This window comes from Polyodon spathula, chromosome 6 (assembly GCF_017654505.1).
Source record: "Polyodon spathula isolate WHYD16114869_AA chromosome 6, ASM1765450v1, whole genome shotgun sequence".
Classification (NCBI taxonomy): Eukaryota; Metazoa; Chordata; class Actinopteri; order Acipenseriformes; family Polyodontidae; genus Polyodon; species Polyodon spathula.
In genome coordinates, this window is record NC_054539.1 from 70,931,456 (window position 1) to 70,945,844 (window position 14,389).

The 14,389-nt window shown below is 37.3% G+C and overlaps 1 protein-coding gene across 2 annotated transcripts in view; it reads left to right on the forward strand.

Annotated features, from left to right (window-relative positions):
* The first annotated feature begins 4,298 nt into the window (after positions 1–4,298).
* Positions 4,299–14,389, forward strand: part of LOC121317558 (protein ELYS-like) — a 31,152-nt gene continuing 21,061 nt past the window's right edge. For both annotated transcript variants that reach the window (XM_041253631.1, XM_041253632.1), the window contains exons 1-8: positions 4,299–4,532; positions 8,790–8,918; positions 9,073–9,326; positions 10,686–10,866; positions 11,069–11,276; positions 11,613–11,729; positions 12,121–12,205; positions 12,477–12,627. In XM_041253631.1, coding sequence (XP_041109565.1) covers positions 8,798–8,918; positions 9,073–9,326; positions 10,686–10,866; positions 11,069–11,276; positions 11,613–11,729; positions 12,121–12,205; positions 12,477–12,627 — 1,117 coding nt within the window. In that variant the 5' untranslated portion in view covers positions 4,299–4,532; positions 8,790–8,797. The remainder of the gene's footprint in view (positions 4,533–8,789; positions 8,919–9,072; positions 9,327–10,685; positions 10,867–11,068; positions 11,277–11,612; positions 11,730–12,120; positions 12,206–12,476; positions 12,628–14,389) is intronic.

Here is a 14,389-nt window from a genome sequence, read left to right on the forward strand (position 1 = left end):
CAACGTACCACATCATAAAAAATTTAAATAAATGGTTATATAAGGATCAAACAGCAAGCGATGACACACACACACACACACACAAGCTCATGCAGTACAATATAGTGCACTTTGCAGCGAGAGAACATTTGTGAAAGCAGAAATTCAGTGAGCTGTGCCTGCTTTACTTGCTTACCTACGAAATAAAAATGCTAATGCTGTCATGGTCAAGAATAGTGTGGACAGCAGATGTACAAAGATCTTGCACTGCTGTTTCTTCAGTGCAGCTTGGATAGCAGAGCCCTTGGCTTGCTACAGTCTTAGGCTGTGGCATTTGGCCTTTCAGGAAGGGTGCACAAAAACCCTTGTTTTAGTTGGGCCATGATGGTGTTTTTTTGATGTTTTTATATCATTACTGAATACAAATGTGACACACTAGAATAATGTGCTCTTCTTCTAAATAGCTGTTACAAGCATTCTGTCTCTGAATGCTGGGGGCGATCACCTTCTGTATGAAAACAAATACATCACAAGATATCCATGGCATATTGTTGTTTCAAATCCAAAATGTGTACACGATAATACAAAACAACACTTAACATACATGTACAGTCTTGTGTTATTATACCACCAAGTACAGCATAGTACAAGGATGGTCACTGAAAATCCAATCAACTAAAAAAACTGCATGTTAGCCAAACGCTGTGTTTTTCAGGACAAGAGTGGCAGTCAGTTTTGTACAGTGACCAACATGGAGATTAAAGCATGTTGCTCTCAGCGGATATGGGAAGCAGATGATTGGTTATTGATAGGAAAGAAGCCAGGTGAAACAACCCAGGAAGCGCACAACTAAAAGCAGGTATTGCAAACAGAGATTTGTTTAATCTAATGTAGTACCGTAACCAGATATTAATATTAAAATAAAAATACAGGATTGTTAAAACAAGGGTTTCTTTCAAAGACATAATGAATGGATTTTCTTTGCAAGGAAAATGTATGGGCCTGTTTTGTTTGGTATTGTATACATTAGGAAGTGTTTTTCTACATTTTAAATTATAGCATGTAGTTTTTACAATAAACTCAACTTCAGTCTGAGGCAAACTTGCACAGGACATTATGATCTATGGGTTAGAGCAGCGTTTCTATAAATGGGCTATTGTAGGGTGATTGCGTGATCACAGAAAATACTGTCATAACTTTAAGACTTTAAGAACTTTAAGACTTTAAGATCTGGGGTTCTGATTTTCCCCAGTAAACACCAGAAAAACAATTGAAATTGTTACTCATTTCACGTTGACTTCACCCCCATTAAAAAAAAAAAAAAAAAAAAAAAAAAAGATTACAATTACAGTGGACGGCTTGTTCGTGCGATTTAAAGCCATTTTACGGTTAGATAGTGAGAATTTGAAACATAATTCCAAATTGTAGCGAAATGTCCAAAAAAAAAACAGATACACAAAAAACCCGGAAGAATGTGACCTTGATCATAAGGATTTTGTTGTGAAAGACAACAAATAAAAGATGGTACCACTAAGTGCAAATACTGTGGAGTTAGTAGTATTGTTGCAGAAAAAAAAGCCATCCAAGCATTTTGGAGAGTAAACGAAAACGAAAATAATAATTTCATTCAGTGTATACAAAGCAAAACGCCCCGAAACGATGCGCTGTTTGCTGCCTGCGTGTAGCGTTCTGTTGTACATAAATGTCATATGATATCTCACTGCGGATTGGGGTGTGGGTCATCACAGCCTGAAACATTTGCAAAGGGGTGCCCAGCAAAACAAGTTTGAGATCCACTGGGTTAGAGGTCAGAGAGCAGTTGTGTTACTTGTTGGCAGGAAATGGCAACTGGACGAACGGGGTTCTACACTACTTGGCAAGTAATCCTTTTCTAAAATGTTGCAACAGCTGAGGCACAGATGGGCAACCTGAGAATGTTACTCTTTACATTAGCTTTGAGATATGCACTTTGCACAGTATGGACTGAATCCTGTGCAACACTAATATGCCTCCCACTTCTACAATAAGCTCTGGGGAGTCTTTTCAGAACTAGTATTTGCTAGTTAGTAAGTATGTCAAGTATAAGATCTGAATCATGCAAAACACAAATAGTGCTAAACAGTGCTGCTCACTTTTGTGTTTCTGTGAAGGGTATTAAACGATTGTTTTTTTTTGTTTGTTTGTTTTTTTAATGCAAATTGATGTAGCAAAGAATGGTAAAGCAAAATAACAAAACTGAACAGAAAACACAGCAGTGTGACACAGGAGAGGGCAGCAACAATAAAACATATGATACTTCACTGCCCCCTAATGTATTGCATAGTCAGAGCAGCCATGCTTTGTAGGAATGTAACTGGAGGGGAACCAGACAGTTGGAATTATAGCAATAGTTAATAAAATCAGTACAGTGAGTATCACTTGTTCAGCCAATCACCAATATCTGACTGAGTTAAATCATATAAACGTATGTTGGTGCGCTCCTTATTTGAACTGGCTTTGATCCTTAGTTATTGCATGCTGTGTTAAGTATACTGGCATGTGAAGTAGATAGGCATGCACTGTTACTGTATAGAGGACCTCGTTTCGATCAGCCAACAAGACTCCCTTATTTAATTCCAGAGAGACTATGGGATGGGAATGTTTTTCCACGAATGGCTAATGCATACCATTGTCCCTTTGCATACAAGCACGACTTTAATTACAAACATGAAAGAAAACGGACACTACTCATACCCACACACATTTACAGTGTTTGTTTTATTGTACTGGTTGATGAATTGATCATATACTCAGCTGGGCTAACGTGGAGGTCATTTTTCTTCTTGTAAAGGGCTCCTGCTTATATCTATTAATGTTTTACTGCATTGTGTAGTTTTTCAAGTGTAAAAAACATAGAAAACAGCAGTCAAATAGGTAAGTAAAACCCAGAGGAAGACAGCTACCTCCATTTGGTTTGTTGTAACCTATAAAACAGCACAGTGTAGTGAATACGTTGACAGGTCTTAAACTCAAAATAACTTATTTAAAGGTTTGGGTTTTTTTGTTTTGTTTTGTTTTGTTTTTTTTAAGTACATAGAAAGTAGAACTACTTGCAAAAAGAACATTAACCAAATTAATTAAAAGTGGCCTCACTCAAAGACACAGAATTCTACAAAATGTCTCAACCTTGATACAAGATACAGCTGTACCGTGTTGGTCTATTAATGTTTTAACACCATTTGTTTGTGCATCTTTTAGCAAACTGGGTTAATTATTAACAATAATTAACAATAACTGTCTTTTGTCGTGTGTGACGTCAGTAGCACGGCTCAGCTCTGCAGAGGAAAAAACAACACCGTGAGGGCTCGGGTGTACAATGGAATTGAGGCCGGATTCAGACTTTAGAATTCAGGCCAGCCAGAGCAATGAAATAGGACCAGAGAATTCGGGCTCCTGCCCAAATTGAGAGCCAAGACGGGTAATCTAAAAATGCAGAAACAAAGGGGGGAGGGGGCAACTCGAACACGTACCCGGGTTAATGTGGCTAGCAGAAACCTGATCAAAGCAAGTACAGTAATGAATATCAAGTAATAAAATCTGCAAACAGTGCATACGTAAATGTTTTTATTTTGTTCTGTTGTTTTGGAAGGAGTGGTACCTTTTTTGCTTGGATTTTAGAAACAGTGTAAGTAAATTAAAACACATTTCTGAAGAATAGACTTAATAAACAGTACCACCTCTTAAAATATATTATCACTAGTTTGATCAACAAAGGTAAACAATAAGTACTTCCCATAGTTCAAGTGATTACTGGTCATTGTAATATTTAGTCATTTGCAAGTAATAGTTTTATTTAGTAATAGTAATCAATAATAATATATCTTATTTATTTATTACAATGATAAGAAAGGGTAGATAGTAAGACATTAGTATGTGTTGTATGTTCAATGTATTTTTCTATAGACAGATAGGTGCTATATATATATATAAGAGAGAGAGAGAGAGAGAGAGAGAGAGAGAGAGAGAGAGAGAGAGAGAGTGTGGATAATGTTTACTGAAACTTGAGTTCCCCCATGAGATGTAGCCTAATTTGATGAGTATAAATAGGAAGCTGTGTGGTCCAGTGGGATTGAATGATAGTCCTTTCCTTGGATGTTCTAATACAAAATAGCAGTGTATTTGCCATTCAAGTATGGCCTGCCCCGTGCCTTTCATCCTCTATGGGCAATGATTTTTTGAAATTCCCGCTCTCTCACTCCCCCTGTTTCGCAGGCAACGGAGAAGGAGAGATCTCGCGAGATTTGTTTTCGGTGCAAGGGGTGCCACGGGATTTATAGAAGTAAATTTATGCGCAGCGGCTGAGAGGAGAGAAATGGCGCTCGTGTTCAACTCGTTATAGAGTGAGCGACTGAAAAGAGTAAATACATAGGAGGAATTCTGTTTTAAAAATTTTAACTGTTGCTATCGTTTTACGGAGGCAAAGGCATACAAAGGCAGAGTTTGCGATAGAGCGGATTATGACAGCGGGGGACCTGCGCTGGGAGACACAATTAGCGATATTATAAGACCGGCAGGTACGTAAAGAAAATAATGTTACTGTTTCGAACTCATGAAACTTAACCGGAACACTTCAGTTATTTATGTATTTGTTGTTTTTTTATTGATTATTATTATTATTATTATTATTATTATTATTATTATTATTATTTTAATGATGGTGTGTGAAAATTGTGTTGGCGCAGTCAGGAGATTTTGGGAAAGACGTTTCTTGCCTGTTGAAGACATTGCTGCTGTTGATGTAGCTAGCAATACTTCTTAATCAGGCATGTTTACATCCACAGACATTGCCACAACTATATAAATACAATTGACTTTCAATTAAAAAGTGTGCAAGGTTTTATACATTAAGTATACCGTCAACACATAATGTACAGAAATAAGCACCCCCCCCCCCCAAAAAAAAAAAAATAAAATTAATAATATTCTTTCCTAGACTCTTATTACCGGAAAATATGCAACTAGATCTACATGTGAGTCACCCTTTTGTCACAGTGTACTTGCATAATTCTAGGGCAACATGTATGTTTTCATGTCTGCATGTGCTGCTATTACTGGTTACTATCAAGGATTGCACATTCTCTAGGCCGGAATTTGGTGTCAGGTGAACCTCTCGTTTGATCGTCTTCAGTGTCTTGATGTCAAATTCATTGTGAAATAATGATTGTGGGAGCAGACTGTGGCAGATGCACAGTATACAATTTGACAACACATGGTTCTACTACAGGTTGTGAATGCAGCCTGTGACTAGGCCGCATTTACCATAGTTACGTTAGACGTAACGCGATATTACGACTACAGTGAATGTTACAAAAGTAACCTCGTACAGAAGGATTGGTATAATATGTGTGCATAGGGGGTAATGCCCTTTTGTACATTTATTTTAGAAACACGATACTAAAACTTAAGCGAGTACTATTGCACAGAAAATACGTGACAGCAATCGTTGTAAAGTGTGTCAAAATGCTTCCAAAATACTAGACACCACACAAGATTTATGTTGTTAAGTTATTTTGCTTTCGATTGCAAGCTGTGATTTTTATGTAGTCTTTGTGTGTTCTGGTATTGAAGCGGTTTATTTAGAGCACAGCCAGGTTTTACAGGAATGTTCTCTCTCTACAATTCAATTAACTTTGTTCAAAAATCTAGCTTAATTGTTTGCATACGTTAGTCTTAATGTTGTCCGATTTCCACACCCCTATAATATCGCCAACATGAAAGTAAAAATGAATATTAAACCGTGCACAATACTAGGCTTTTAGTTAACTCAAGGATCATCAGTTGACTACATTAATTGAGATATTTGTAGCTTTGAGAGATGTTTTTGCTCGTCAATAGAAATTGTACTACATACTATAAATGTTTGTTTCTACTACAGACAAAGTACAAGTAGACCAATTCATTATAGGTTCCTTTTTCTTCCACATGCAGCTAATATGGCATATTCGTATTTACCTGTTAGTAGTTCAGGCAGCCTTTTAAACAGCACATTTACTGATTATAGTAATAACAAAACTAAGAAGAATGTGAACTGGGATGCATAGCCCAGTGGTATTCCCATAAGTAGAGCTTGTATGAGTTTGTCAGACCTCTGCTGGCACTTTTCTCCTTTACCTATGACCACCTAAGAGAACAGTCAGTTTTCTAACTGGGTGTAGCAGTGATGCATTCACAAGTAATGCGTAGAAAACAGTCACTCTGAACTGAAACCTCCCTTCATCTCCTCTGCAATGCCAACCCCACTTAATGACGTTTTACTTTGTGTTCTCATTTGAATTTACTGAAACACATTGCATTTTTTGAAGTAAGTGTGAAGTCATTTTACAAAAATGTGGAGATTTATACTGGAGTCATTATCAAATGGGGCCAGTTGTACTAACAAGGTCAGACAGGCCACGTTGTACTAAACATTTTAAAACGAATAAACAAACAATTACCATAATGAACATTATCGTTTTATGTTGCTTGAAACATAATAACACAATATTTTCATAATAGTTGAGTTCTTATCTATAAACAGTAACACGTTTATGGGACTCTCTGTCTGTAGCTTGGTGCTTATTGTCAGCATATTTTAAGTGATTGGAGTCTGAAATTACTTTCTTAAACACTTGTCTTATACCAATACAGTACTATTGAGTGATAATCAGTTTGTTTAAAAATCAGGCTTTAATCACTGATAATACTAAGTGCACAGACAGTGATTCCGCGAGTGCTCCGGGGCTCAAGCACCAATGGGGAAAATAAGGTCCCGCATAGTGCAATTAAATCACCTCATCTGTCAAATTATAGTGTGAATGCTTCTCAAGCAGAGCTGCTGTTGCACTGTTTAAAAATATAAAATCCATTTATACAAAGTATCCCAGCTTTCTTAAAAAGATCTGCATTTCCCTCTCTTTTGTATTTGTTTTGCTCTCATTAGTACTAAACCTAGCAGACACAACATCTATCAGTTCTGTCAGATTCTGCTGTACTTGCCTTAGCAGTTTTCTCCCACTCCTAATTTAAAAAAGCCACATAGCTAACAATTTTATTCCGAGGGCTACAGTGACACGTACTGTCTTTAAATTGGGACTTTAGTGAAGACTGTATGTGTACGTTAGTACATTAATTATTGCAGATGGTAATTCATAGACAGCCATCATCTTTGTAAATAGCAACACATGTAACGTACAATAAAATAGACATTTTATTTGTCATTGGTGTCAATTCCAGGAGGAGCTTCATGGTCAGCAAGGTGACATAGCTGAGAGACTTTTTTCCTCTGTCGTCCAGTCTGGTGCTGTCAGTTTCTCAGCACACAGTACCATAGTTGCTCAATACCAAGGTCCAAACAGGTGATTGATCAATCTTATGCGTTTACAAAGGTGCTTTTAAAAAAGTGTGTGTGTGTGTGTGTGTGTGTGTGTGTGTGTGTCTATATATATATATATATATATATATATATATATATATATATATATATATATATATATATATATATATATATATATATATATATATGCATGCATGCATGCATGCTGTTTGTTTTTAGCAAAGTAAAATAAGTCTATTTCTAGGGACCCCAACTGTTGTTGATTCCAACTGAGGCACTTCACATCAGGACTAGCTAGTTTCAAAAGGTACTAGTCCTTTGGACTAGTAGCCCAGTATAGTTAGTTTCTAACACTGCTTAGATCCAAGAGAAAAAAAGAGTTTTTTTCTCCAAAGCTGCTGTCGTCACAGTGTCCCTTTTATCTGAGACCATTTGAGGTAGTGACTTCATGACTTCATATTTTAGGGTTTTATAAACCCTTCATGCTTAATGTGTTGTTGCCCATGAAACTGACCTCCTTTGGTTATCTTTCCAGTTTACTTCTGCATTCCTTTAAACTCAATATGAGTGATACAGACCTGTTGGTTCACATTTATACAGTCATTGGTACACAGTTGTATTCTGCAATACAAATGCTTAAGTGCAGAGGTGCTGGATTATTACACTCTGGTTTCATGCAACAGTTATGATGGTGACCAAACGTGTGAGTACTGTTATGTAAAATAAATAAATAAATAAATAATGGTTAATGAACAATTGCATTAAAAAAATATTGAACAGCGAAAAACAAAAATGGACGTGCATTAACAAAATGCCCTAAAAGCTTAACATAAAGAAATCAATTTAAATGAAGCAATAAGCTCAATAATTAAGCTAATTACTTAGTTAGCTACGTTATCTTTCCCCAATCAAATCATAGAGTGCCTAAATAAACGTGATAATTTACCATAGTAAAAGCAGTAATGGAAAAGAATGTAGAACAAATGAAAGAGCAACCAGATATATTCAACGAAAGTCAACACGTTATTCAAGTTCTTTGTCGTATTCTATATTTAAGGTAAGGCAAATTTATTTTTCCGTTAAGTGCGCCCGGCTATGTTCTGCTGCCCGGCTTTACAGAACTCCTGGGGAGAACCCTGAGTCTATTTTGGGATTTGATGTGTAAGTTTCTTGTGGTAGAATGCATCATTCAGCATCTAGAACTGGGAATGCTACTGATTTTAGTACAATCTGGAGCGGAGAGCAAGAGGAAAACCACTACCACCACCCCAGCATACCAAGATTGGGGGCAAAGGAAATACATTACTTTCTAATGTTAAGTGTTAGGCTGCCTTGGCAAAGAAATGTGTCTTCTTGGTATATTACGAATAGCATCTGTATATAATTTTAAATTAAGAAGGAAAGACTGATTCACACATTTCTATAGTAACTTGAGAGTGCTTTTCTCTTTGTTTGACAGAGTAAAGCATGTGTGACCTCACAGCACAGGTAATCAGCAGTTTGCTACAGTTTCCAGAGGTGACTGTAGAAGCGCTTGGGGAGGATGAGATCAAATTGGACTCTGTGTTACATGGAAAGTTTGCCACAGGTATGATTCTTTTGTGGGTACCTTATTAAATTCACTGTACAAAAAAGCCTACTGCATATTAAACCTAGAAAACTGTGAGGGCAAAAAAAACATGGTTATAGCTTCTCTCTTGTATTATGGTCTTGTTGGAAAACCTAATATTTGTAATTTTTAGGCAAGAATGGGCTGGCCTGGCTGGCATGTGGTCCTCAGCTGGAAGTGGTCAACTCTGTCACAGGGGAGCGTCTTTCAGCATATCGGTTCAGCAGCGTCGGGGAGAACCCTCCCAATATCCTGGCAGCAAAGGAGTTCTGCTGGCTGAAAAGGACAGGCCTTCTTGTGGGACTGGAGGAAATGGAAGGGAGCATGCTCTGTCTCTATGACCTGGGCATATCGCGGGTTGTGAAAGCTGTGGTTTTACCTGGAAGGGTATGTGTTTGTTTTTTTGTGTTAATAAATGCCCGAGTGATGATCATGTACAGACCACAGGCTTTGAAGTGGGGTCTTCATATTTGATACGCAGCTGTGTTCTGTGATATTTCTTGGTCCATTCTGTTATAGTTGTTGTCCAGCAAAAAATAATGTACTTCTCTCTTGGCCATATCCATCACATGCTTTTACATTGTGCCATGAATTGGTGATGCTTTGTTTAGTTTTTTTGTCCTAGAATTAACTAATAATGACTCGAATAGACATTTTGCATTCCTGTTTCATCTGCAATTTATTACATGGGGGGGAAAAAACGTTTTGTGCTTTGTTAAATGTAAAATCAAATTCCTGTACCAGTACTCGGTGAAAAAACACAGCCTTTGTGCAATAAAATTAGGTACACGTCACTTAAGTAGGGCTGTGTAGGAAGGTTTGTTCGCTAGCCAGAAATTTTAAGCTATTGCTGAACCTTTGAAGGTTCATCAAGCGGCATTCACGCATTGTCAGATTTTTTTTTTCTTCCTCTGTTAACAGAAACTGTTTGACAATGTGTGAATGCTATAAATCACACATTTAAATTTCACTGCAAAGATTTGGGACTAGGGGATTAAGTATGCTATAAAGATACCGGGGTATTCTGCATTGTGCAAAACAATGTTGCAAGTAATAGTATAGTATTAATTTAATAATTTTTATAAAGGTTGCAACCCCACTTTTTGAGTTCAAAAATAAATTAGCAAGAGCTGTATGTACAAGCAGGGTGTTACAGTAACATATGGTCTGTGTTTGGAATGTGTAACTGTTTAACAGCTGATGCAAAACATTTTTTGAAATACTTATTTTTTGTTTATTTTGTAAACAAATTAGCAATAACTAGACACGTTACAAGAAAGGTTATATATTTCATTGCCGATAAATCAATATCAGAAAATTGCACTATCGTCCATTGCTACTGTATGTTATGTAGGAGTATCACAATCAGCATCAATTGCGGGTATGTAAACCGTGTATTTATTTAAATGATAAAAACATGATTACTGTTCTGTGTAACGTATTTTTAAACTACATGCTCATATTTTATTCCATTTATATGGATTACCTGTACGATAATAGGCTTCCCAAGCAAATATAAACTAGTAGCTATGGTGATGTCACCAGTAAATTATGCCTTGCTTCCGTAATGTGTTCCGAACCTTCGAAGGTCAAAATGTACCCATCGCGTTCCAGCCCTACTATTAGGATATGTAGATATTACTTCAATAAACAGTGGAGGGTCAAGCTTTAGAAAATATTTTTAAAGCAGTGGACATTAAAAGTAAAACAACTGTTAAATATATATTTTTCCTTGCCTTTATCTAGGTAACTGCTATTGAACCATTAATAAATCATGGTGGTGCCAGTGCCAGCACTCAGCATTTACACCAGAGTCTACGCTGGTTCTTTGGGGCTGCGGCAGTAGTAACAGACGTGGGGCATGTTCTGCTGATTGATCTGTGTTTGGATGACTTGTCGTGCAGTCAGAGTGAGCTAGAAGCTTCAGGTAAATTGGGACAATTTTAATGTACACTTTTTTTAGGATAATATATATAAAACATGGACTGTCATACTTGAGTTTGACTTTTTTCTTAAGCCTTAGTACTGTACATGGAAATCACCTCAACAAGACTTTTGTCAGCTGGAAAGTCTGTTTGTATTCCTGCTAGTCCTGAATCATGTGTTTATATACTTGTATTCATGTCTAGATCTTCAAGTGGTTAACAAGTCTCCGGCAGAGATCCCACGTATCCGTGAGACTGTGACCAGGGAAGGGAGACATCTATGCCTTCAGTTACAGAGCCCGGTGGGGACTGCAGCAACAGCAATTCAGTACCTCACAAGAACAAACCAGTTAGCAGTTGGGTTTTCAGATGGCTACCTCCAACTCTGGAACATGAAGACATTAAAGAAAGAGTAAGTCTCAAGCATAGTCAAAGAGAGAATCACAAGTAGGATTTTTACAGGAAATGTCTGTATGGCTATATTACAGTTATCTGTGTAGCTAATGCGCTGTGAATAGTAATGTAACGGGCTTCTTTAATTGTGTAAAATATGTGTTTTAATGCTATGCTCTGCACTACAACTGTCCTACACCTGTTTATTTTGTGAACAAAAAAAATACATTTAAAGTCAATTGGTGGCAAGATGGCATTTTTTATTTTAATCTGGTAGTTTAACTTTGCATTTTACAACAGGGCATGCAGGAGCCATTAATGAACTAGTATTAAACGTATGTATTTCCCCCACAAGGTTTCACTCGCAGTTAGAAGGTGGCAGAGTGTCTGTTCACGCTTTGACGTTCCAAGAACCGGAGAATGATCCTCGTAACTGCTGCTATCTTTGGGCTGTACAGTCTGCCCAGGACAGGTGAGTAACCACCCCATTGCTTTATCAAAATATAGAATTGAGGCAACTGAATATAAAATTAATTCATGTCAATTGTGTTGCATTAAACATCAGCTCATGTAGCATTTCCAAAGAAACCACATAGCTGTATTATCTATAAGTGGTCAGTTGAATTTAAATTTGCAGTATAGTTTCACTTGTAGTATAGTTTTGCTACATGCTGGACTTAAAGCATTGCTGATGTTGATTAGAAAAAAAAATAGGAGCTTAAAAGCTATCATAAAATTATAATTTGAAAGTATGCTTTTGCTCTTGCTTCAACCAAATTTAAATTTATTTAAAAATGTATAGTTTCTTCAAAATCATAGCTAATGAACCATTTTCTAGTCATATTTCAATTATCTCTTTTCAGTGAAGGGGATGTTGTCAGCTTGCACCTGTTGCAGTTGGCATTTGGGGACAGGAAGTGTCTGGCATCTGGACAGATCCTCTATGAGGTAATAAAAGTATTAACATATTGTACCAGTATGCTTACTTGGTCTATAGTAAGTAAGTGCCCTCATTCTTTTTCTGGGGGGCGGAAAAAAATGTTGTGGCCATTGTGTATTTCAAACATCAGTGTGTTTACTATAGTTGTCAGAACTACATTTATTTAATAAAAAAAAAAAAAGTATTGTTTGATTTACACAGGAATATAATGGATACACAGTATAAGTTCTCCCAGAAAGTCTATAGGTCATGGGTTTTGACATAGTTGTTTGTTTGCAGGGTTTGGAATACTGTGAGGAGCGTTACAGTCAGGACCTGACTGGGGGTGTATTCTCATTAAGGGCACAGGCCACCAGCACCCGTCTGCTTGGCTGCCAGACTATTGAAAAGTTTAGGACCCACCCTGACCGAGATGAAAGTATGAATGAAGGTTGGTTTCTTTCTTTCTTTTTCCCTTTGTTTTTATTACTTGACATTCCAGTATTTATTAATGTTTTTACTTTCTTTCCCATCCCTTATACTTTCATGTGGGGCTAATCACATTAGTTTGTTTAATCAGTTTAAACAATTAATTAATTTAACTAGTTAAATAGTCTAAATTTCAATGTGTTAATTTAGCTGAATGAATACTATATGACCATTACCATGTTACATCACCAACTAAATAGACAATCTATTAGTTATCCATTAATTTACATTGATTAAAACCTCTTCGTAATTATTTAATGACGTTTATAAGATCGAGGAATTACAATGAACAAACAGAACACCCTCAGCCAAACAAGGTAGGTTAAAATGTAGTAGCAGTTTATTTTATAATAATACAGAAATGTAGGAAATCATGAGGTAAGTTCAATATACAGTCCAATACAGTACGAATAAATACGACTTCATTGGATAGATATAGTTTTAAATTCAATTACAATACAAATGAAGTTCTGTTGTCTGGGCTTCTGAGTGGCGCATCCAGTAATGGTGCTCTGCGTGGAGTGCAGGATGCACCCAATAGTCTGAACGTCGCCAGTTCGAGTCCTGGCTATTCCTTTGCAGACTGAGGACGGGAGCTCCGAGGGGGCAGCGCTCAATTTGCAGAGTGCCGCCCGGATAGAGGACGGATAGGTCGGCCAGGGTGTCCTTGGCTCGCCGTGCACCAGCGACCCCTGTGGTCTGGCCAGGCGTCCTGCGGGCTGCTGCGTTGTCCTCAGACGCTGTAGCTCTGGGTGGCTGCACGGTGAGTCTATGGTGTGTAAAGAAGCAGGCGGCTGATGGCACACGCTTCGGAGGACAGCGTGCGTTCGTCTTCGCCCCTCCCGAGTCAGCACAGGGGTGGTAACGGTGGGCTGAGCCTAAAAATAATTGGACATTACTAAATTGGGGAAAAAACAATAAAAATAATTGGCGACCACTAAATTAAAAAAATAAATAAATAATAATAATTAAAAATGATTGTCTTACTAGCATTAAGTGTAGGTTCAACATTTCATTTCAACACAGTACATGTCAACTCTTGTATAAATCTGTCGGGGCAGACTTAGCATGTAATGACATCGCTCTGCTCACTTAGTTACACGGGCAGTTTCTCTGCACCTATCGCACACAAAATCACCCTTTTTCAAATACAATTTTTTTAGTAATAAGCCACAGATAATGCTGGACTACAAGTGTTTAATAACAATTGCCAGGTATACATTCAAAACAAGCATTTCATATAATAATGCATTAAGCAGTTTATAGTTACTTTTAACAAGGTTCAAACTCTGAGGTTTTTCATACGTGCATTAAAAGCACAAATTAACATAACTTATCAACTTTGTGTGTTTTCAACAGTAATTACACAGAGGAAAGGTACTGAAAATGTTGCCAACGGTTCCTTGAAGCGGAGACCCAAAAGTCTGTAGAAGTAGTTTTCCATTGTCGTTCAGTTATTCACTTTGTTGCAACTTCCCATGTGTTTCTTCTTTCTTTGAATGCCTTTATCCGAAGGCCAACACAGTCTCAATATGCTGCAGTTTCACGACTGGAAACAGAAACTTGGTTCAAAGCTGGGAATGGTGCTTCTTTTGACACGTAGATAAACTGATTTGTAGACGTCTCTTTTGCCTATAAACAGTCTGAACGCGAAACTTTTTGACGTTCGTTTATTGCAGGGTACAGAATCAATTGCAGTCCATAGGTGTAAAGCTTCAAGCCAA